Source organism: Stegodyphus dumicola, chromosome 8 (assembly GCF_044657685.1).
Source record: "Stegodyphus dumicola isolate Sdum_Otavi_A_Nest chromosome 8, ASM4465768v1".
Lineage (NCBI taxonomy): Eukaryota > Metazoa > Arthropoda > Arachnida > Araneae > Eresidae > Stegodyphus > Stegodyphus dumicola.
The window spans coordinates 143357544-143383633 of NC_140775.1; the positions used below are offsets into that span (position 1 = coordinate 143357544).

At 30.9% G+C, this 26090-nt stretch overlaps 1 protein-coding gene across 6 annotated transcripts in view; it reads left to right on the forward strand.

The window, feature by feature from the left end:
* Positions 1–26090, forward strand: part of Ndae1 (Na[+]-driven anion exchanger 1) — a 294988-nt gene that overhangs the window by 248388 nt on the left and 20510 nt on the right. For all 6 annotated transcript variants that reach the window (XM_085822524.1, XM_085822520.1, XM_085822519.1 and 3 more), the window contains 6 exons: positions 4987–5100; positions 6085–6249; positions 6468–6646; positions 10415–10487; positions 16407–16475; positions 22883–23059. In XM_085822524.1, the coding sequence (XP_085678650.1) occupies positions 4987–5100; positions 6085–6249; positions 6468–6646; positions 10415–10487; positions 16407–16475; positions 22883–23059 (777 nt within the window). The remainder of the gene's footprint in view (positions 1–4986; positions 5101–6084; positions 6250–6467; positions 6647–10414; positions 10488–16406; positions 16476–22882; positions 23060–26090) is intronic.

Sequence of the window (26090 nt, forward strand, 5' to 3'; positions counted from 1 at the left end):
TAAAAACTTTTTATTTTACTAGCATAAAAATGCTATACAAGTAGGTGATTTTAAATTATTAACTGATTATTCTTTGTAGTTTTTTCTTCCCATCAAGTTCTCCATAAATTATAATACAGTCAAAAGTCTTTAATCCGGACTCGTCGGGACTTCGGCGATTCCAGATTATCGGTTTTTCCGGATTATAGATCATCAGTTTAAATCTGGTAAGATGGCATGCAGAAATTATAAAATTAAAAATATTAAACCATAATTTATGAAATAAAGAACAAATACGATCTAAAGGGTATCAAAATTCACACAAAAAAAAAAGCTCAATATTTATTTGTTTACTTTATTAAACATTTCTTTCAACCACATGCATAAAGCTTACATTACGCATAGTCGAAATTAGAAAATTGCAACCAGAAAACTATTTGATAGGTATTCGTGATATTTATAATAAAAAAGGAATTTGATTTAAATCATATCAAAGACGGAGTATATTACATTTAGTAAAAAAATATAAGCCGATTAAAATAAAAACATCTGCCCTGAAGATAAGGATAGTGCTGACAGATCAACTTCCAGTTCATTGCGCGCCATCTCAGTCTTCCCCGCAGAGCAGCGTGAAATTGCTAAACATATTTTGGAATAATTAGAGAATCAAAGGATATGCCTTTATCCATTTTTTGCAGCAATTCCACTTTTTGTTTGATGGACATCGGAACATGCTTTTGCTTTGTAGATCCTTTGGTAGCTCCAGAATCGAAAATTCTTTTTGACATAATCGAAAGTTCAAGGTTACTTTTATAAAATTGCTCTAATAGTCTGCGAAAAATAATAGGCCGGATCCAATTAGAAGATTAAGGAACAACGCAATCTGCAACATTTACTGAAATAGATAATTAGGTAATTTTAGCTTAGCTTATACCATCCATTATACATTAAATGCACATGCATAAAGGTATTATGCGCATGCGTTAACGCATTATGTATTGACGCGTGCGCAGAAAGTTTGTAGATTTGAGGTCCGGATTAAAGACTTTTGACTGTAGTAGTTTATATAAGGAAAGTTCAAAGTAAACACTTAAGACACATTTAAAACCATTTTTAAGCATTAATTATGTGGGTTAATTTTCACTTCAGTGTTTGGTAATATTCAGTAATGGGTTTATGTTGTGAAAAATTGTTTCATTGAATTAAATTGGCAAAATGCACCAACTCGTGAATTATGAAATGCATAACTCTTCCAAAATTTAAAACGCTATTCTAAAATTTTTATTATTAAGTCATGTCTGAAATTAATTGCAAAAAAACTGCCAGCTGTGTTATTAACCAGAAAGTAGCCACAGTATATATTCTGCGGTATCAATAACAGCAGCTAGTGCTTATGAATATTAGTTATTATGTTAGTCTTCATGTATAATTTTTTTATAGCTTTTAATTTTAATAACTGTTAATTTAAGGGGTTGGAGAGCCTCGGATTATCCCTCAGAATTGGGGTGGAAGTAGGACTCCAACATCCTTGAGGCTCAGTCAGCCATTCTTCTATGAAATACATGACAAAATAAGAAAATTTTAATAACTTAAAAGTGATAGTATTTTCATATAGTGATAAAAATCCTGTCCATTACAAATAAAGATAAAAAAAACTTGAAAGGATTATTTTGCTATTGACAAAGCATAAAATTTTTATTTACCTACAGTATTATAAAAGTGCATTTGTCATCAGCATAATAAAGGTAATCATCGAAAAAAAAGTTTTACCCCAAAAGGCATTAGGCCAGAAGTGCTATTAATTTTGTTTTGGCATTTTGCATTGATTCACTATAAATATTGGTTTACTTTTCAAATTGTTGCCACCAAATATTATCGCCCTGTGTTATATTTAAAGAAATTAAATAATGAAGAATCTGCATAATGTATGTATGTTTCTCACATTGGCATAAAACAACAGTACCTAGAGCCATCAAATTTTGAATAATGTAATCTTTCACCAAATATGGGCATCTGGTAGCCCTAATTTGGAATTTGTTTTATTACCGATTTCATATTTTGTACAACTTCAATGAATTTTTTATTAACAAACTGAAGGATTCCAAAGCGAGCAATGGCAATTTTGTACAGGAAAAACACTTTTGTCTCCAGTGCTTAGACTGTGCATCAGAAATTCTAAAGATATGCTCATTTTAAAATTATTTTGCAATATTGCTGTTGAACTAGATTTTATGGTGTAAGTGCGAAGAACATGATATTTAATAAATAAAGTTAACACACAAAACATTAAGAAAATGATGTATCAGCCAAAAGATCTTCACCCAAAAGGACACTCATATAATAACTATCCGTAAATAATATACAATCCTCAAATAATAATCCATACTAATTGTGTTACCAAATCATGCAAGTGTGTCTTTTTCATTTGCTGTTGCATGCTTTCCCACATAAATGTCTATTATAAGTGTAACCTTCCAGAAGATACAATTTGTGTTCTTTTACATCATACTTATGGCGCTTGCCTGTAATATACTGGCGAAAGGCAACTGTAATATACTGGCGAACACCCTTTCCACAGAACTACTGCTTTTGCCAATAACAATGTTTCTTCTTGGTTTGATGGTATTTTTGAAGGTGTTGGCAATTGCTTCTACAATATTTTTAGTTTTATTCAATTGGGCTTCAATGTTAGCTGTTGTGTTGTCGAAAAATTTAAAAATTTCAATATAGGTAAGAAATGATCATGTTTCCTGCTATTTTTATTTCTTACCTGTAGAGGTCCTCTCCATTGAAATATGCTTTCATCAATAATGATGTTTCTTCCAGGCTTAATAATATTTCTGAAAAGTAATAATAATTGCTTATACAATATTTCTAATTTTATTCAATTGATTTTCAGCTTTAGCTGCTATGTTGTCTGAAAAATGTAAAAATTTCAATATGGATAAGAAATGATAATGTTTCCTGATATTTTTATATGCATGTTCATTACATGGCCTGTTTAGACCAGTATAGTCTTAATTTCCAGTAGTTGCACTACACCTATGATCAGCTATATACCAATGAACATATATTGATTTCGTCTCTTGTAACAGCCTGCCAGGCCTGTTGGTATCTTTTGCTGTTCAGTAAAGAATTTATACAGCTTATTGCTCAGTATATTTAAACGTATCTTCAGCATGTGTTCAGCTACTACTCCTAATATATAATTAGTGAAGAATAACTTGAATAGAGCAACAAGATCATTGCAATCAACGTTTTCAGTTTAAAAATTTATCTTTTGAATTCTCATGTACTATTGGACTTCTTTTTATTATTTGCTGCTGTTCTGTACCTTCATCCTTCTCATCTGATAATGAATTGAAGTCAGAATCTTCTTCCTCCGTGGGGGAGTTGTACACTTTATTAGCTAATGATTCACCTTCATTCCTCACATGGAAAAAATCCTTATCCAAAGATGCTGAGTCTTTGGAAAAGTCTTGATCTTTTATTTTTTCTGCTTATATTTACTGATTCGTTGGACAAATCACTTTTTTCCATATTTATGTTGTCTATGGGAAAAAATTAAAAAGGCAATATGATAACCACCTTTCTAGTTGCACTTATTTTAACCTTTTGAGGCTGGGTAGCTTTTACTTAGGCTGGATTACTTTTTAGCTAAACCCCGTCCTTTGGTAGCTTTTACTTATAGCAGTAAAAGCTACCAAAGGATGGGGAATCTTGAACCGAATGCTTTCCCCCCTTTAAGAAATCACCTCCTATTTGCAACAAAGATTGTTGTGTATAGTTTAATGGATTCTCAGAGGGGTGTTATATGTGTTGCAAAAGGAAGAGAGATAAGTGGTTAAAACCCCAGGGACGTCAAATTTGACATTTCACCCCACTTTTCATCCTGGAAAAGGGGGGAAAAAGACATGGCCACTAAAGTGGACAACCCCATCTTTTCAAAGAGAGGACTCTATGACCACTATAATGGCCATCCCGTCTTCAAAAGGTTAAAAGTATATAGTTAAGATGAATAATCAGCACAAGTTTTGTATAGCTTTCAACACAAAATTGTAACAGTTGTAACATTATTGAAGAAGATCCTGGTGGAGATTAAAAAATTTCACTTGATGTTTCAGCATGAGTTTTTCATATTCTGGTATTTTTGTCCTTATTTATACCATTTTATCCCCCCCCCCAAAAAAGTTATTTTTGATGTTAATTTAAAAAATTTTATTCAGTATTGGAGATTTAGTTTTATAAGTGTGCCAGTAATAAATTTTATTTTTATTAAAGAGAAATGAAAGAGTTATATGATTTTTTTTATATAAACATAATAGTAAAAGTGTTAAGTGAGATATTAGATTATTATCTGAATTTTTCAGATTGCAGGTTCCCTCTTTTTAAGAATATTTTGTGATTGCATGCTTTTAAAAGCAACTCTCATATTTGTTTAATAATTTATTACAATTAATATAGTAAGACTGTTACACAAACATAAAGATGTTTTGTGTAACAGTCTTACTATATTAATTGTTAGCAAATCTTTTAATTTTTACTTCATGAAGGTGAAAATTTTTTAACACAAAAATTTATTTTCTAAATTGTTGTAATGTTTTGAATAAATTTCTATTTTTTAATGGGAATTGTATTGGTGAAGAGTAATTTACTTTGCTTTCATTTGTGTATTTGTTGATATTTCATAATGAAATTTTAATCTAAAAGTAAATTTATGTATAATATTTAAAGTTTTTACCAGCAAAATTAATGTCAAATTAATATGAATGTTGGGTACATTTGGAAGTATTAGTATGTATATTTTAATCTGTGTAGATGATTTTTTGTTTCGTTCACAATTTATCTCTCTCAGATATTCACAATTTATCTCTTTTTATTTACTCATTTTTAATAGTAATATATTTAATAGCATTTAAGAACATTTAAGGAAAACAGATTTCATGCATAAATGCAAAGAAGATAAAACCATTTAACTTATATTATGTCATTTCTTTATACATGTAGGTGCGCAGTACTATCAGTGATTTTGCTGTTGTTATAGCCATTTTACTAATGACAGTTGCTGATGCCTGTGTTGGTTTAGCTACTCCCAAGCTGCAGGTTCCAGAAAAATTTCAGGTAATTAAAAAATATTTTGTGATTACATGGAATTGAATTTAGATTAGAAAATCTTCAAACTTTAACTACGTGTAGTTACATGTAATTAAATTTATTTCTTTGTAATAATACTGTGTAATGTTTTATTTTAGTAATAATTTAGGGTAAAAATCTAAATTATTATAATTAATGGTTTTATTATTGATGCTATGATACTGTTAAAATTTAGATAAACTATGAACTCATTTCTGTTCATAAATATATATTAATAGCAAACGGCAGTTAATGGTTTCATATGCGTTATATTTGCAAGTACCGTGTATTTTCCATGAAGCATCTACTAATTTTTAAAATTTTATCTTAATATGAAAGCTGATGAAGTTCCAAGTGAGGTGGATTCCCCACTTTATAAATCAAACATTGATAAATATCCCACAAATAATTCCCCATCAGAAAGTGTATTTTATTTGCATTTGTTTATGAAAATTTTAGTCTTCATTTCTTTTTTCAGATGTGATATTAAAATGATTTGGCAATAAGTATTGAGGAAAGTAACTTAATATACTAAACAGAGTTTACAGACTAGCAAAAAAAGAATTTTGACATTAATATTACTAATTCTAGCAGTTTCACAAAAATAAATGAATATATAAAGTAAAGCCTGTTATCAGCCAGTAATGTTTTATTTCAATAATAATAATTTAGAGTAAAAATATAAATTATTAAAATTAATGGTTTTATGTGTGTATTTGTAATGTGTGTGTATTTTTACAATAAAACCTCTCTTGGTGACCAATTCCCAAAGATTATCATCCCCAAAAGTGATCATATTTCTTAGAAAATAAACAAATACAGGTGTTCAACATTACTAAGTAAATCGCTTCCACAGATGATCAAAATTGTCTACAAATATGAGTAATTATTTCAAGGAGGTTTCATTGTGTAGATATTACTAACAATAGTTTAAAATATGTTCTTACTTAGCTGTACATTGTAATATTGCAGCCAACATGGCATGGTCGGGGCTGGCTAATTTCCTTCTTTGGAGCAAAAAATCCCTGGTGGACAGCACTAGCAGCTGCTTTGCCAGCACTTTTAGCTACTATCTTAATTTTCATGGATCAACAAATAACAGCTGTTATTATTAACAGACATGAGAATAAATTGAAAGTATGTAAATTTTGAAACATTAATTCTCTGGCTTGTATAGCTTTTTTTTTTTTTTTTTTTACTATGTTTTATTAGTTAATTGAGTAATGCTCTTTTTTTTTTTTTTTTTTTTTTTTTTTTTTTTTTTTTTTTTCACATTTTGCATCATTTTCTATGTATTGTTTATTTTACTATTAATTGTATTAAAACTAAAACGTCTTCTTTTGTTTGCTTCACAGAAAGGCTGTGGATATCATTTAGACTTGTTTGTTTTAGCAATTCTAATTGTAATATGCTCATTTCTGGGCCTGCCATGGTTTGTTGCTGCTACAGTTCTAGCAATGACACATGTTAATTCATTGCGAATGGAATCTGAATGCTCAGCCCCAGGAGAGAAGCCCCAATTCTTAGGCGTCAGGTGCATTATATTTATTATTTTAATTTTCTCAATTTATCTGTTATAAAATAGACAAATCTTTGAGTCAGCTGTCAGTAGCTATTAGAAAAGTTTCCTGAGTTGCTAAAATATGAAATCTTAGCATATTTAATCTATTGAACTTCTATTTCACCACCATGTACCATTAATAGTTTGCATTACTGCTGTAATCGTTTTTACTCAAAACTATTAGTTCATAGGATAATACCAAGAAATAAAATGTTCAATAGAAGAAAGATATAGAGCAAAAAACATGTATCATAAAAATGCTAGATTAAATCTCATTTCTCTGGAAAATATTATTTTAATTTTACTAGAATTGTAAAGCATTCATCCAACAGTAGAAATCAAGTTAAAAATTGGTGTCACAGAGAGAAAATTGCCGATTTAGAATTTGTGGAAAATTTGATTTAATAAATAAATTTACAGTATCTCTGATTTTCTGTAAGTTAATTGATCAGAAAATGTTCATTTAATAAAAATCAAGAAGAGATTAGAAATTTATTGAACCACTGAGATTATAAAAATGAATATAATCAATATTTTATTCTACTTTTCAAAATATTAATTTTTTAACAGTGGAATGTCAATTTGTAGTTTCTGCATAGAAGTAAGGAAATATGAATGGAAAAATAATTGGAAAATATTACTGATTGTTAATATGTAATATTTTATTATTAAATAACATTTGTTCTTTCAGCATTAATATACTACATCAAAAATCTTATTAACAAAAAGCTATGCTTTGTCCTTTACTTCTTAACTGAATTTTAGTTCAATTAAAAATATGAATTTTCATTTTTACAATCCACATTATTTATATTTTGTGCACAGAAAAAAGATGTAACTTTATAAAGCTGTGCATGTCTCACTGTGCTGGGATACTGTGCTGTGCTCTCATTCTACTTGAATTACCCTTTTATGAGACATGAAGTTCTGACAGCCAGAACACAGCATGAGCTTTTCATGCTAATCTCTGCATACAGTGGAAGTTGGAGTTAGTTGATAATATTCAGCCCTTGATTAGATAATTAACTTGTTGCAATTGTTTGCAAGGTTGAGATGTGCATTTGAGTATTTGCCATCAAAGTCTGAGTAAGAATTAACACTTGAACGCCAAGTTTTCGGTTTTATCTGTTTTGTGCACTCTGTGTGAGTTTTTCACGAAACTGATTGTGCAATGTTTGGTCTCGTTCATTTGCTCTCCCAACACTGTTGTAAGTTGAAGTTGAAATTCTAATATTACTCTTTTCTGCCTCTCAGAGTGGAATGTTCTATGGTAATTATTGTTCATCTGGATGAGTACTATTACCCCTCCCAATTTGTAAAAACAATTTAGAATCACCCTATATATGGTCATTTATTATACAGTAAAAGTCTTTAATCTGGACGTCCATAATCTGGAATGATCTGTTATCTGGACCTCAAAGCTACAAACTTTCTGCGAATGTGTAGCATTTACGCATGCGCATAATACCTTTACACATGCACATAATATATTTATGCATGCATGTTTAATGTATAACGGATGATATAAGCTAGGCTAAAATTATCTAATTATCTATTTCAGTTAATGTTGCAGAGTGTGTTGTTCCTTAATCTTCTAATTGGATCAAGCTTATTATTTTTTGCAGACTGTTAGAGCAATTTTATAAAAATTAAGCTTGAAATTTCGATTATGTCAAAAAGAGTTTCCGATTCTGGAGCTGCCAAAGGATCTGTAAAGCGATTTCGATGCCCATCAAACAAAAAGTGGAACTCCTGCAAAAAAATGAATAAAAGTGTGAAGAAAGTGACAGATAGGTTAGTGAAAATGAAAAAATTTCAATTGACAAGTTAGTCAGTATTCTCGGCACAGCAATTACAGGACTTGAACAGCGGAACTTTGTAACTGAACAAGAAATTATATCTGTTTATAGAATTAAAGAGAAAGTATTAGCACATAAAACGAAGCAACTTAAACAACTTACATTGAAAGAAATGTTTAATAAAGTGAACAAATAAATATTAAGCTTTTTTTTTTTTTTTTGGTAAATTTTGATACTCTTTAGATCATAATTGCTCTTTATTTCATATTTTTAATTTTATAATTTCTGCATGCCATCTTACCAAATTTAAATTGATGATCTATAATCCGGAAAAAACCCTAACCCGGAATCGCCGAAGTCCCGATGAGTCCGAATTAAAGACTTTGTACTGTATATATCAGAAAATGTACTTTGTTTCATCCTAAATTTCTGTCTCTCTTGGTACCTTCACAAGTTGTTAAGACTCTGGTAAAGCCATTATTGAAACAAAGCTACTGCCTTACCTTAGATAATTATTATAGTTCGCCAGAATTATGTGATAGCCTTTTGGCTTATCAAACAGATGTGGTTGGAACTGTTTGACAAAATAAAAATGATTTACCTTTAGCATTGAAAATAAAAAGTTAAAAACCATGAAGTTATATCATTTAGACGTGTCAAAATCCGTGCTCTCAAATGGAAGGACAAAGGGAAGTAACAATGTTATCATCTTTTCATGATTTTGAAACTGCTGATAATGACCCAAAGAAAAAACATTGAAAACAAAACCAAAGACTACAATAACTTTATTGACTACAATAAAACAATGTGAGGTGTGGATCTTATAGATCAATACCTTTCTAATTTTCAAATAGCAAGAAAAGGTGGGGGAAAATATCAAAAAAATAGTCTTTCACCTTTTAGACCAAGCCGTTTTCAAGTTTATAAAAAATTAAGTGGAAAAAAGTGTCATTTAAAGTTTAGACTGGATTTAATCGATGAAAGAGTAGACAAATATCATACATTTATCAATTTTTCAAGGCGAGGTTGCCCATCAAGTGACGCGCCATCAAATTGTGTATTTAAAGTGCATTTGAATGACATTTTTCTAAACCAATACAACCTACAGAAAAAAAAAATCCTTTCAGAGAATGTAAAGTGTGTTCATCAAAGAAGAATGCAAATGGAAAACTAATAAGAAGAGAAACGAGGTATTATTGTAAAGATTGCAATGTAGGACTGTGCATACCATGTTTCAAACTTTATCATACCCAGAAAAATTATTAAATTTTTGAAAAAAATATTACAGCTTTAATGATGTTGAATAAAAGCATCACCATCTGCAGATAATAGTGTGCGTTATTTAAACGTACTTGATTTTTCTCTCTCCAAAATTTACATGTAATCTTAAAGGCCTGTGTTGAAGCTTTTCTGCCTAGCTTGGGTGTAAAAGTAAAGCCAATTATAAAATAAAACAATGTAAGTTAATAAAAAATTTTACATGTTTAAAAAAAACGGTTAAATTTAACGAAAAATATAGTGTTTATTATATGAGTTTGTTTCAAAATTCATAAACATAAAAAATAATAAAAAATTGATTTTTGAATAAATTTTGTCAAAATTTTGTGACGAGTAAGGGGTTAATTATTGGAGTACAGGTGGTGATTTTAAAATTAAGGATTCAGGAATAAATAACATTATTTTATGTAGGGGACCAAAATTAGTCAATGAAATATGTAAAAATATGTAAAATGATTATTGTAGGAACAAACCAAGGTTCTGCTATAATTTTTAATAATAGTAAGATCTTTAATTTAGTTATGTAATTTAATTTAGTAGTATGCAGAAGTATTTATATATATATATTGATTGTAAATCATATTAAATAAAAAATGTAAGGGGAGCAGTTATTTCAATTTTTTTACTAGTTTTGTTATATATTTTAAGAAAAAATTCTTTGCAGAGAACAACGGGTGACCCAAATATTCATATTTGGATTGGTTGGATTATCTGTTCTCTTCACTTCTGTACTTCAGGTAAACAAAATAAATTATCCTAAAACCTTTTTATCTCCAGCATGTATCGGAAATTCTAAAGATATGTTCATTTAAAAATTATTTTGTGACATTGCTATTGAACTGATTTTTATGGTTTAAGTGCAAAGAACGTGATATTTAATAAATAAAGGTAACACACAAAACATTAAAAAAAGCCCCTTTGGACATAATTTAAAATCTAAAACTGTTCAGATTTTTTATATTTAAGTATGAAGTCATCCATGCCGAGTTCTTTAGATGCTAACATGAACATTGATTTGTCTAATTTTCTAAGGTACTGTCTATTGTAAAAGATTAGCTTGTATTTTCTTGTGTTCAAAAAAAAAAAAAAAAAAAAATTTCACATTATATATGTTGTGATTGTTCAAATTATATTTTTCAACTGATTTAACAATAGATGTGGTTGTTTTTCATATATGTTTTTAGCAAAAGAATTACTTGCAACAGTTTTTTGAGAATTTAGCTTCTGAAAGAAAATCATCCTGATAAATCCTGTATGAAATACATATGCTTGTCAGATGCAACGTATCCTCAAAAAAGAATTTTCTTCAGAATATTCATGTATTTTGACATTTTATTAAAACTTTTGCATTTTTATTTGAATCTGTGCTAAATAATGATTTGTGATGCATCATCAATGTCAAGAAATTCTGGAACAAATTCTCATTCATAAATACCATTTAATAAAATCATCTCAAATCTCCAATGCGAAAATTTTATTCCAAGCAGCTTTCATTATATGTACAGCAAATAATATATTAAAGACTTCATTATATGTACAGCAAATAATATATTAAAGACAGTTTCATTACTAATTCAACTGAAATAGTATTATCACTCATTTTTGATGCTTTTTGAAGCTGTATATCACTTTTCATTCACATTCTGTAGCTTGCTCGTCTGACATTGGTAGGAGAAATTCAGTTTTTAGTTACCCCCGCCAGACTCTTAAAGTAAAAAAAGGAACTCAGAAGAGGTTATCTACATGGAAAAAATTTTGGTAGATGTGATATATTTGTACGCAAAAAGAAATGATTAAAATTTTAGAGAAATTGAAAATTCTATTCAGAAGTTTGTAGTGAATATACTACATGTAATAATTAATCAATACGATGTTGTCCCTTTCTTGACTCTTATACAAGCAGTTCGTATTGACGAGTTACATCCTGGGATGGTCAAACACATCTACTTATGAGACTCCAAATGTATTCTAGTGTGTGATAAATGTGAAGACAATCAGTAGAAATAATTGCCATATTTTAGCCAGGCATGATTCTGTTGAAATGTAAGCTCAGAATGCCGTGAAAGGAAGAGCAACACATAATATGCCGAAGAATATCTTTGAAGTACCACCACTCTAGAAAAGTGTCACAGGTGACATCCAAAGGGTCTAAGTATCATATAACATAGCATTTCAAACTATGGTTCCCTGTTGTCAGGTTGTGTGAAAAATAGGCGAAAGATAGCTGCTGCAGTGAATGCTGTGAACACAGACCTCCTTCTCTGAGTTGCCTGTCAGTGGTCTTTGCTATCTCTGGTGTCTCAGTTACACGTCAGATGAAAGCCACTTTTTCCCTGGTGTGTTGTCTTCACAAATGATAACTTTCTTTTTGATGCTATATCCCAACATGGTTCAGTTGTTTCTGCCAACTGACGAATGGCAGTATTCTGCTGACCCTAATAAATATTTGGCTCATTTGATTTTTCAATTTGATCATTTTGCTTCTTTAAGACCAACTACAGTACAAAGTCTGTAATCCAGACGTCCATTATCCAGAATGATCTATAATCTGGACCTCAAAGCCACAAACTTTACGCATGTGCATAATGTATTATACGTAATGTATGCATTATGCATGCGCGCATTGAAAGAAATGTTTAATAAAGTAAACAAATAAATATTAGGCTTCTTTTTGTCAAATTTGATACCCTTTAGATCATAATTGCTCTTTATTTTATAAATTACGGTTTCATATTTTTAACTTTATAAGTTCCGCATGCCATCTTACCAGATTTACATTGATGATCTATAATCCAGAAAATCCCCTAATCCGGAATCGCCGAAGTCCCGATGAGTCCGGATTATGGACTTTGTACTGTATATGTCTTTTATCAACTGCTGGTGTATGCTCATACTGTGCACGAAACCATTTGTAAAGCAATGATGCGGTCAAATTATGTAGACAGAATAAAATGTGAATGAAAGTAATGTCCAAGAATGATAATTTCTTCTTATTTAATACGTTATTTTGATGCTTAGTTTTGATGTTCTGTAGCTCTAGCTTGTCATTCACAAGCCACCAAGATTAAATTATTTGCTTGTTGGATTGAAAGGCATTCAAATTTGAAATTTCACTACTATCAGATAATTCCTTCTTTATGTCACTTTTTTTTTCTTCTTTTTTTGTCTTTAAGGGTATCTAAAGGGCATGCAGTCAGACATCACATTTTGTCCATGCTATATATTTTTTATACAATACTGGAAGACATTCTAACACCTTTGAAGTAGAATAATGTCTGTGAGTTTCCTTCATAAGAACATAAAGTTTTGACTGCTTCTTTTTGTTTGGAAAGCACATGGGCATAATTATACTTTTTATGATTTTCAGAAAAAAATTAATTATTCTTTTTTTAAAAAAAGGGGGAAAGGCTCAAATTGTATCTTATTCATATATTCAAGAAAATCCTTATAATGATTTTTTGGATGGTTTATTAAACTGAGAAATATATATTAGGTTTGTAGATGATCTATGGGATTTTCTTGAGGATCATTACATTGTGAATCATACCTATCAATAGTCAAACAGAATTAAGACTTTTGAACACTAAGAGTTCAGTTTGTGTCCATATTCTAAAATGAGGTGTTGTGTGGGAGTTCTTATGGTGCTAACCATTCTAACATTAATGCAGTGTTTTCTTCAGAAAGTTCATCACAAAGGCATCCCTTCATGTAGACTAGAAGAGAAACACGCTAATGTGACAATCAAAACCGTGAAAAACAACCTTATATTTAGCGTAGGTATAATGAAACACTCAATCGATTTCGAGGGCAGCTAAAGGTCCCTCCTCATCAGGAGAAAGAAATACATAGAAAGAAGAAAATAGGAATCACAGAAACACGTGGTGCTTATCAGCACTGCACGTCGTTATAACTAGATTTTTAATCAGAGTTGCACTGGCCGCCTACTTTTACTGAGCCAGGCTGTCTGATCAAGCATAAAGAAATATTAGCGAAGTTAAAATAGGGAGCGAGGGGCAAATGCACATTACGCTCAAAATCTGAACTTCAAATAATGGAAAGCAACCACTGAACGGATTTTTATACCCTCTGGTAGTACCAAGTGCGAGGAGGTAACGCCATCTATCGGCAAAAATAATTGAATTAAGACAGTAGAATTTTAAAGGCATTAGGAAGGACTGGATTGGACTTCAAATCATTAACTAAACTTTCTAAATCTTTGTGAATGTGAAAAGCCTCAAGAAAATCCAATTCGCCTATGGAAGAAGCCTTTTGGATGATTTTTGCAGACCCAAAATCAAAATTATGGTTAAAAGTCCAGCTATGATACGCTATTGAAGACTTGTTAATTTCCCCTTTTTTGACATAAGATTCATGTTCCTTGATACGAAACTTCAACGCTCTTTTTGTTTGGCCAATATATCTTAAACCACACTGACATGATATACTATAAATTCCCCAAGAATTCAAGACAGAAACGCAATCTTTTAGAATCGAAGGGTGAATTTTATTAATAGGGGAGAAACCGACTTGAAAATTGAATTTCTGGAGAATCCGTGCAATTTTATAGCTAACAGAAGGATAAAATGGAAGCACGACAAGGTCATTGATATTATTTCTAACAGTGGAATGTCTTCTTTGATGGGAATCTGAAAATTTTTTGACGGCTTTATCAATAATCACGGGAGAAAATCCACGGTCAATCGCAACTGCTCTCAAATAATTAAGTTCATTGGTAAGCAAAGATTCAGAGGAACAAACTTTTAGCGCGCGGAAAACATAATAGTAAAAAGAAGCCATTTTTTGCTTAACAGGGTGGCATGGGGTGGTAAACAAACTGCAAAGGGTTTACGGTACACAGTGGTGCTAAAATCGGTTTCATTGCGGATTATAAGAATATCGAGGAAGGGGAGGGAATTGTTGGATTCAATTTCAAGAGTGAATTGGATGGCTGGATCAATTGAATTCATAATAGATAGAATCTCGGATAAATCCTCTTTATAACCGTCAAAAAGTTTCGCTTACTAAAGTTTCTCTAAGTCAAACCCACTTTGTTTTCCAAAATGCATATTTTCGTCAAGTTGAAGGATTGGCTATGGGTAATCCTCTCAGTCTGGTACTTGCTGACATTTATATGCACTATTTTGAGATGAAATTATTTGATAAATTATCTTTTCGTCTTTGGATTCGGTATGCTGACAACACTTTCACACTTTTTGACGGTTATAAAGAGGATTTATCCGAGATTCTATCTATTATGAATTCAATTGATCCAGCCATCCAATTCACTCTTGAAATTGAATCCAACAATTCCCTCCCCTTCCTCGATATTCTTATAATCCGCAATGAAACCGATTTTAGCACCACTGTGTACCGTAAACCCTTTGCAGTTTGTTTACCACCCCATGCCAAGTCATGCCACCCTGTTAAGCAAAATATGGCTTCTTTTTACTATTATGTTTTCCGCGCGCTAAAAGTTTGTTCCTCTGAATCTTTGCTTACCAATGAACTTAATTATTTGAGAGCAGTTGCGATTGACCGTGGATTTTCTCCCGTGATTATTGATAAAGCCGTCAAAAAATTTTCAGATTCCCATCAAAGAAGACATTCCACTGTTAGAAATAATATCAATGACCTTGTCGTGCTTCCATTTTATCCTTCTGTTAGCTATAAAATTGCACGGATTCTCCAGAAATTCAATTTTCAAGTCGGTTTCTCCCCTATTAATAAAATTCACCCTTCGATTCTAAAAGATTGCGTTTCTGTCTTGAATTCTTGGGGAATTTATAGTATATCATGTCAGTGTGGTTTAAGATATATTGGCCAAACAAAAAGAGCGTTGAAGTTTCGTATCAAGGAACATGAATCTTATGTCAAAAAAGGGGAAATTAACAAGTCTTCAATAGCGTATCATAGCTGGACTTTTAACCATAATTTTGATTTTGGGTCTGCAAAAATCATCCAAAAGGCTTCTTCCATAGGCGAATTGGATTTTCTTGAGGCTTTTCACATTCACAAAGATTTAGAAAGTTTAGTTAATGATTTGAAGTCCAATCCAGTCCTTCCTAATGCCTTTAAAATTCTACTGTCTTAATTCAATTATTTTTGCCGATAGATGGCGTTACCTCCTCGCACTTGGTACTACCAGAGGGTATAAAAATCCGTTCAGTGGTTGCTTTCCATTATTTGAAGTTCAGATTTTGAGCGTAATGTGCATTTGCCCCTCGCTCCCTATTTTAACTTCGCTAATATTTCTTTATGCTTGATCAGACAGCCTGGCTCAGTAAAAGTAGGCGGCCAGTGCAACTCTGATTAAAAATCTAGTTATAACGACGTGCAGTGCTGATAAGCACCACGTGTTTCTGTGATTCCTATTTTCTTCTTTCTATGTATTTCTTTCTCCTGATGAGGAGGGACCTTTAGCTTCCCTCGAAATCGATTGAGTGTTTCATTATACCTACGCTAAATATAAGGTTGTTTTTCACGGTTTTGATCCCTTCATGTGTTTTGATTTAATCAGCTAACCACCATTGAGTCATATTAATGCAAATTAATTGTATTTAATTTTTCACTTACTAAATTTTTCATATTCAAAACTGCTATGTTTGAAATCTGCATTGTTTTTTAATATACTATTTTAAATATTATTTACCTTATAGCATATTCCTATGCCAGTGTTATATGGAGTATTTCTGTATATGGGAGCATCTTCATTGAAGGGTTCACAGGTCTGTTTTTAAATCATTTTTTTAATAAATTTAAAAACATTTTTTAAATTAAATATAAACTTAAATGTTCTTTGAAAATATGAAATGATTTATCTCTAGAATGCATTTAAGAGATGCACAAAAGGAAATGTCTCTTGCATGCTATTTGTTAAAGAAAACAGGCTAAATTTAATTGTTTAAAAACAGATGGATAATTTTATGTAATTTGGACTATTTATTAGAATTAAAGTTATTTATATAAAAAGGAAGTTGATTTCAATAATCTGAATCATTTCAGTAAAATAAAAGTTATAATGTTATCAAGAAACTAAATTAAATCTGTGAGGCATGTTATTTTCATTAGTACTGTAAGAAGACCTCAAAATAAAATAGAAATAATATAGTTTTGTGATTTTTCATATCTTCATGTGTATGTAGTATAACAAGGCTGGAAAATATTTTTTTACATAAATGTATTGTCAAACAAAAAGGTAAAAAATAGTTTATTATTTGGTAAGATAGGAAATGATTACATGCATTATAATAAAAATAGCATAAATCCATTCCTAATTTTAATAAAATTTAATGATTTATGTAATGAAAAAAATTAAAATCAAGAAATTTTAAGACACAAAATTTGTGATCTGAATCTTCAAATTTTTTCCCTGGACAATAGATAGTTTTTCATTTTTTACCTGTTGTAATTAATAATTTTCATGCTATATGGTATTTTATAACTACATTTTATTCTTGTACTTATATGATTTCCCCTTTTGAGAATTTTTTTTATCCTTTACATCTATATATGTAAAGTATAAACATTTTTTTTATTTAAATTTAAAAAAATTTTATTTTAAAAACATAATATAATCATGTGTAGTATTTTTGTGCATTAAGCTGCTAAAAAAATTGAAAAATTGGTTCTAAATTTCTTATTTTACATCTTTACTTGTGTGTTACATATGTGTGTGTCATAATTTAATGTGTAGGAGGAATTGGATACTTCAACAGCTTACAGTCTTACATGGCTGAGTGGAAAGACGAAAAGATGACGCTGACACAAATGAATTTTGAAAAAGTCCCAATCTTTATTTTTACAAACCATTTTAGAAGACATTTATGCAATCCTAATGAAATACAATAATTTCTATGTAGATTGATTTTTAGAAGAAATGATATAGGTATTTAAGCAAGGTAAAGTAGCACGGTGTTGGCAGAGCTGAAGTTAGGGAAAGGAAGAATGATGTAGTTATTTGTGAGCGGTATTTATACTGAGTACACCCTTTTTCAAGCAAGTTATGCAACATGGAAAGATCTCGAATTCAGGAGAACAGATGAATTTAGGGGAGAACATAAAATCTAGAATGATTAATTTTAAGGTTGCCAATTATTCTTGAGGAAGCTATCGTATTTTGTTATATCTTGCATATTTCCCCCTCTTCAAAAGAAAGGTTGTGAGAGCAGGATGGCAGGAATTATTATTTTATATAATCCTTGTTTTTTAGTTAACACATCATTAATTTTCTTATATTTAGGATTGCATACATTATCTAAATTTTGATGTTCTTTTAATTTCTTCTGATGAAAATAAATTAACTTGTAAACTTGAACGTTGACAAATAAGGTTTCTAGTTAACATATCAGCTTCAACATTAGTAGAACATTTTTTATATTTTATATCAAAATCATGCATAGATAATTTAAAAGACCATCTGAATAACCTATCTGTAGTATGTTTAGTATCCTTAAGCCAAACTAAAGCAGCTTGGTCAGTATGTTCAGTAAAATAATTACCATGTAAATAATAATAAAATTTATCTATAGCATCAATAATGGGTAAACATTCTAATTTCGTTATTTGGCTCATAAGATCTTAATTTTCTAGAATGGAAAGCAACTGGGCATAGATTTCTATCGGGGTGTTCGTGTTTTAGAACTGCATTGGGAGAACAGATGAATTTAGGGGGAAGCATAAAATCTGGAATCGTTGATTTTAACATCGCCAGGTATTCTTAAGGCAACTGTCGTATTTTTTATATTTTCCATGTGTGTGTGCGTGCGTGCACTGGTTCTTATTTTTTATTTTTTGTCACTTCTTGATGATAGCTCCATGATATATGAGAATTTCTGCTAAATAAACAACACTCATTAATCACATAGGGAATGTTAAAACTTCCATGAAATTTTTCCCACAAATTGTTTGATGAAAAGAAAAGCCCTAACTGGCCATGCCATTCAAACAATTTCAATGATGCTGTTCCTCTGCACTTTACTTCAGTATGCAATAAAATTACAATACATAGACTACCTATTGCATTAAATAAAATTTTAAATTACCTGGATTTAAGTGGTTGAGATTTTACATAGTTGAACCTTTTATAACTGTATCCAAAATTATTTTTTAATAAATATATATCTCATTGTAACTACCAACATTTTGGTAGTTTTTCAAAGCCTTCAGCTCAGAAACTCAGTGGCTGCAAATCCAAAACCAAATCAACCTCGTTTCGGGCGTCCTGTGGAGAATGGGAAATAGCACCAGCAAGATGTAGCTGTAAGTCTGAAGGAGCAGTGTTTGGGGGCTGTGTGGTTGGTGTGGCAAAAGATCCCATTCGAGTCCATACAGAGTTCAACTGGTGAATGCAGACACACGTGGTATTGAATTATCTTGATGGAGTATTACCTTTTTGCTCCGGAACTCAGTTCGATGTTTTCCCTTGATAGCAGTATCAACACAAATGAGCTTCTCATGGTGCACCTTAATGTCGAGGGTTTTATCTTTTTACAGATATAAGCTTTGTGGATGATACCATAGTAATCCCACCAGATACAAAGCATGATCTTTTTGCTAGTCAAATTGCACTTTGTGACGCTGCTGATAGGCTCACCAAGTGCAGACCAACCTTCTCTTCCACCTGTGTTGTTAAAGTAAATCCACTTTTCATCACAAGTGATGATTCAGTTCAGAATTTTGTCCTTTTGTTGATGTTTGAGCAGATTAGTGCAGGCCCAAACACATCAGTCCTTATCTACTTGAGTCGGCTCATGCAGCACCCAGTGACTGAACTTGTACTTGAAGTTTATGTGATGCATAGCATGATTAATGGACATGGCACTAATATCTAACTCCTTACAGGGTTCCTAGCGGTCCTTATAAGTGCTTATAAGTCCTTATATTTGAAAATAAAATATAAAGGCCCTTATAGATGCTTACTTTTTCTTTAAAGCCCTTATTTTTTTTGTTTCTAGTGCTTATTTTTTGCTTTTAGTGCTTTTTTTTTAAATGAACGCGCAATTTTTCCCCGTACCAAAGCCGAAACTAAATAAACAACTTTTCTGCCTAATATGGAATGTCAGATGGTGAATCATACTCCCGGAAATAGCTTTCCCCCTTTCTCTGCATTAACATAACCTTTGGTATGCGCGGAGAGTACAGACAGGTGCCCGTCGTTCTGTTGGTCAAAGAATTGCGAAAGGAGTAGAAAATTTCAGTACATTCGGCATTCTTTTCCTCCCACCCAAATACTACACACGTTTGAATTTCTATCAAGATCTTAATAATTTGCATTCTCGTTCTGCTTGGTCAGTTCATATTCGTGTTTATTATGATCATTATGCTTATATTATGAGTATATGTATGAATGTTTATAATAACATAGTTGCAGTAACTGCTGAAGTATAGTAAACTTCCAAAAATGGTTGTGTTTTAACACAGATTAGCTTTCTAAGGAATAATATTTGAAATGGCTTAAATAAAGGGAAAGTAATCGAATAGTCAAAATAATTTCATTTTTTTGCCAATACATTACACAGTACGAAGATTAGGAGGTTCTCCCCTTTCTTCGCAAAATCTCGAATATTGAAACTGTTACAGTTCGCTGCAAAACAAGCAACGGACCTTTTTTTTTTTTTTTTTAATCACTTTCCAATCTGGATTGAATAGGACTAAAAGTTTTGTGAAGAATGATTCTATTCCGGAAATTTAACTCAGTCTGTTGAAAATTAGAATGAAAAACACCGCAGATTGGTAAGTCTCTTTCTTTTCCTTTATTTAGTTCTTTATTCTCCCAATACCGGCAGCTGTTGAATCGGATTGCGTAATATCATGTAGGGAAGAATTATGGTGCATGTATTGCGCAATAACGTTTGCGATATTTTGCAGAGATAATTAATTTTGATGTTCGGTCCCAGATTTGTTTATGAACACTTAAAAGAGTTTTACTGTGCTTGCAAAGCAGAATAATTTTCTGTTCCATTGGTTTGTTTTTATATGATGCACATATCGAAATGTCAAAAGCATTTATTTAGCTGAAAAATCTAAAGAACGGTTACAGTCTATCCCCCCCCCCCGCTCCTTTTTTCAAGTTACGCTGGACTGTCCAAATATTCGCCAATTTTCAAGTATGCAGGTAGTTAAGCTTTTACTGTTAAAAGATGACTGCATGAAGCAAATTTCTGTCTTCTGATTTCAGAAATGTTCCTCTTTTTTACTTAAATTACTTTGCTTGCAATATCTGTTAAAGGAAAACTAATATACAATGAAATTTTAGAAAATGTTCAGAATTTAGATTTAAATTAGTTAAATATCAATATGAGTGGAAAAATGAATTGTATTTATTATTAAGTTCCAAGCGAATAGAATAAATATGCCTTATTATTATTTATTTCCTCTATTTTGAACTGAAATTTCATCATTAAATCTTGTAATATAGTTTAGTTCTGCATAGTTCTTTTTTCTCTCATTGTAAACTAGTTTTGTAAATTGAACTGTTATTTAAAATTTTAAAAAGTAATTATTTTCCATGGTTGAGGTAATGCTTATTCTCTCTTAATAAATACTGCATTTCTCATATTTTAAATTACGAGTCTAATTTTCTAAGGTTATGCAGTTGTGTATAATGTAATTAAACAGGTGCTTATATTTTTTCTTAAAATGTGCTTGAAAAATGCTTATAGGTGCTTATTTTTATAACTAAAATGTGGCTATGAACCCTGTCCTTAGCAAGTTCTCGCAGGCGGGCTTAATCAACATCAGTAGGCTGGCCAAAGCGCTCTGTTTCTTGAATGTCATAGTCCTTGTTTTTAAACTTTCAATGCCAAACCTTCACAGTGTCATATGATACAAAATTAGTACCTAAAGCTATACACATGATTTGGTGACATTCTGTAGCTGACTTTTAGCAACAGAACTGGAAGTAAATAATGGTTCTGATCTTGTAGCAGTAGTTCCATTTCAGATACCTTGTACTTAATCATAATGCTATTTTTTTTACAAATTTCACATCACAATGTTCTAAAGCAAGTCTCTTTCTTTCAAATGCCAAAAATCGTGTGGCAAAATATGATTAAACATGGCAGTGCTAACTGTTTGCACAGACAATATTTGCAGTGGCAGGAAACTCATTAAAACCCGATACATTGGAGCTAAGTGCTTGTCTATACAAAGTAAAGAAACTTTTGTTACATTTGCAGCTACTTCCAAAATTTGTATCGCTATCCCTTGCCCACCATAATTTGTGCACTTTTTCCAATTAAGTTTGTTTTACAAATATAATCATTAATGAAGTTAAATATATCTTTTCCAATTTTTTTTTTTTTTTTTTTTTTTTTTTTTTTTTTTTTTTTTATGTATTTGCAAAAGACTAAAAAGTCTTCAATGCTGTTATTATACACATAAAGCACAAATACCAGTAAAACAGATAACTCACAATATCTGGTGGCTAATTTAGATTAATGTGTTAATGATAATTGATGGTAAAATTAATAAACAGTGTTTGGAAGTAAAACCAATGGTTTAACTACTTTTAATCATAGCTAACCAAAAAAAAAAGTGAATCATATTTCAGTAAAATTTAAATCCTTTTTATTGGTAGCAAAGTGATCATGAAATAACTAGGGAAATTTGACATTTCTAGCATATCTCCATCGTAACAGAATACTACAGTATTCGTTTTATTATGCATATGAATTAGTGTCAGTACAAATTTTATATTTACTTAGAAATTCCAAAAGAACCTAACAAAAGTAAAAAAAAAAAAAAAAAAAAACTAATTCTTTTAAAAATATAAGAGTGACAGTGAAACACTTCATTAAGTACAGAACTGAAAACTCTTAACAGAAATGCATTCTGTGTGTATTACATTTGCAGTGTAAGTTAACTGATTTAAAGCACTTCGTTTTATGTTTCCTCTTTAAATTTCTTTTAAGAGTTACTTTAATTATGTTAAATAAATAAAAATAATGTTTAATTGTTCTCTAACCTTGAATTTCATGTTTTGGGAAATACTGATATAGATTTATGTGATTATATCTTTGATATCTAAATTGCATTTAAATTTATTTTATTGAATTATTAAGTGCCAGTCTACAGCTGTCACTAAAAAACTTATAATGATGATGTAATTAATGTTGTCTTTTTTGTATTACAGTTTTTTGATCGAATCCTTATAATGTTCATGCCACAAAAATACCAGCCAGATTATATATTTTTACGTAGTGTGCCAACTCGCAGAGTCCATTTTTTCACTTTAATTCAGCTTGCTTGTTTAATTGCATTGTGGTTCATAAAATCTTACAAACCAATATCCATAACATTTCCACTTATGGTAAGTAAACTTTGAATTATTTAAATAAAACTAGTATTTTGTTTCATACACTGTGCATATTAGAAGTAAATAGGAGGAATGTTTTGATTAATATAACTTGCTAAAGTATTAAATGTTATTCATTAATATAACTTTCTTTGGTGTTATTGCATGTACTATGTAATACATGTATTATGATTAATTTATTAATGTAACTTGCTTTAGTTTTGTTGCATGTATTACATACAATAACATCTCTGTAGCAGATGTAAAAAGAGTAATCCATAGCTAAATGAACCTTTAGAATGAAATATTACAGATTAATATCCAAAGCTGGAGGCAATGTAAGGTTATTTTAATTCTTCAAATATATGGATTATCCTTTAGATTTTTTTAAAATTTTCTGTAACTGATTTTGAAGGGAATAAATGTAACCAAGCTTTTTTCATGAAGCTACAGAAATCTTGACATTTTCCTCATCAGTTTTCATTTAAATCATAATACAGAGAATATTTTGTAACAGGTTATCTATGTACAGTGGACGCTCATTAATTCAAGCTTAAAGGTTCTCAGAAAAGAGTTTGAATTATTAAATGAAAAGAATGCTAAGAGAAAAAATTTAACTTTAAAAGTGTATCACTGATGAAGAAAAATCTAGTGTGTATATCCCCAGAAAATATATTGTATTATGCTATATAAAATTAAATATTAAAAAGCAATAAAGATTTACCTTAATCATAAAATGGAGCAGAAGATATGAAATAGAAAGTAAACTTTAATTTAAAATACAAATTACACTTCTGGAAAAAACTGTAAAATGAAAGTTTGGTTTTGTTTACTATGCCTACATTTTTCAGCCAGCTTCTCGATTTCAAGTAAACATTTCAGTTCATTTTCAGAGAAACGTTCAATCGAAATAAATGCTTTCAGTAGTCTTTATAGAGGCCATTATTACTTGATCATTAGGATGCTTAACCCTGGAATGGAGGAGCTGGCATACAGAGTATGCCAGTGTCATCTTTTGGGCTGTAATTTTTAGATAACCCCTTCCTAAGCTTCCTTTCTTCCTGTATCCTCCTACAAACATTTCATGAGTGCAATGCATCTGGTATTTCTGATCAGTCTAGTTTTCGCCTTCCTTCCGAAAGCATTTATTGCGAATATGTCGCATAGGTGAATGTAGTATGCCGCTCCTCCAAGTATGTACAGAAAGAATATTGTACCTCCTGAATATTATTTGTGCATTTTTGAAGAAGTCTCGGGTGATGAGGACTCCAACAATTTGAATAACACATCTGATGTTGGTGAATCGGAAGTCATTGAACATTCTGATCATAAAAGTGACTCAAATTGATGGAAATGTTTCTAAACATCCTCATTTTCCTTCAACAGATGATTTTTCCGGCAAACGACAATTTTAGTGATGTTGAAATGAAATAAGTGATTTAAAGTATGAGAACTTTTTTGTAAAATAATTTACAAAAAGAAAGAAGTTGGAGTAAAAGATTCTGAAAGAAGAAAAGGAAACTTATAAGTAGAATAAAGTTCCCCTCAAGAGCAAATTTGCCAGAATGCCTCGAAAAAATATGATGAAAAAAATATTCCCAAGTGTCGAAACTTGTGACAATATAAATGATGAGCTTTCTGCTTTTCAGAAAATCATAAATACAAATATTATTGGTGCTATCCTACAATATATGAATATTTATCTCAAATGTAACAGAACTAAGGGTGATATCCGAAACATCTCGAAGAGAAGCGTGTATAATACTAATAGAGCAGAAATATTGACCTTTTCAGGAATTTTATTCATATTAGGGTGCAAAAAAATGTCAAAACTCAATTTGGAGGAAGCATGGGCAAAAGACGGTTCTGGAATTGAAATTTTGCGAGAGGTCATAGGTCTCAAGCGATTCAAAAACCTGTGTGCAGCTATTAGATTTGACAATAAAGACACAAGGTATATGCGAAGAAAAACTGATAAGCTTGCTGCACTAAAAGAATTTTTTGAATCTTCTAATCAGAACTGTCAAAACTTTTATACACCCGGTGACGAACTCTCAATCGACGAGAAGTTGGAACCCTTTCATGAGAGATGCTCTTTTATTCTATACATCCCCAACAAGCTCACAGTACAGTCTGAAAATTTTTGCAATTGTTGACTCATGAACGTTTTATGCAATGAAGCTTGAAATTTATTGTGGCAATCAACCCCCAGGACCTTACAAAGCTTCTAATTCAAGCATTGACATTGTCAGAAGGCTAATTGGTGTATGCGAAGTTTCCAACCATAACCTGATGATTAATAATTGGTATGCAAGGTACCTGCTAGCTCAATATCTTCTTACCAAAGGTATAGCAAACACTTGTAGGCATGCTGAAAAAAGAGTTTTTATACTTTCCACATGTAGACATCCTGTAGTTTTACAAGTTTATACTACACACTGAAGAAGAAAAACTAGATCACATTAACTTAACATTAACTGCAGGCATAATTCACACAGCTCTCTAGAATCTGTAATAAAGACTGGTTTTTCTTTTGATGAAAATTGATTAAAAAAATTTAAAAATTCTCCTCGTACCCTGACCCATTCATAAACAGTTATGAATTAATTCAAGGAAACAAGTTATGCTAGGGAACTTTGTCCCTTAGGCACTGATAAAATGTGAACAAACAGTAGTACAACAGCCGCTAACAGAAATATATTTTCTGGAAATGCAATAGTTTAGGAATGCAGGCATGTGTCTCATTATGCAGAAAAGAAATGCAGAATAATAAATACAGCATCGTTAAATAAGGAAAAGAATTTTTTGTCAAATTTTAATTTGAAATAATTGAAGTGATAAAAATTTAATTTGAATTACCATACTTGACGGCATATAAGACACACTTTTTTCCTAAATTTGGTCTCAAAAAGTTACCTGCGTGAAGGACACAGGTTAACTTTCAATACTGAATGCTATTTTTAGCCCGGATAAAGGTCTAGACACACATAACTTTTTCTACATCTGCAATAATTATTTTGTGCATGCGTGAAATATCTGTCGCCAA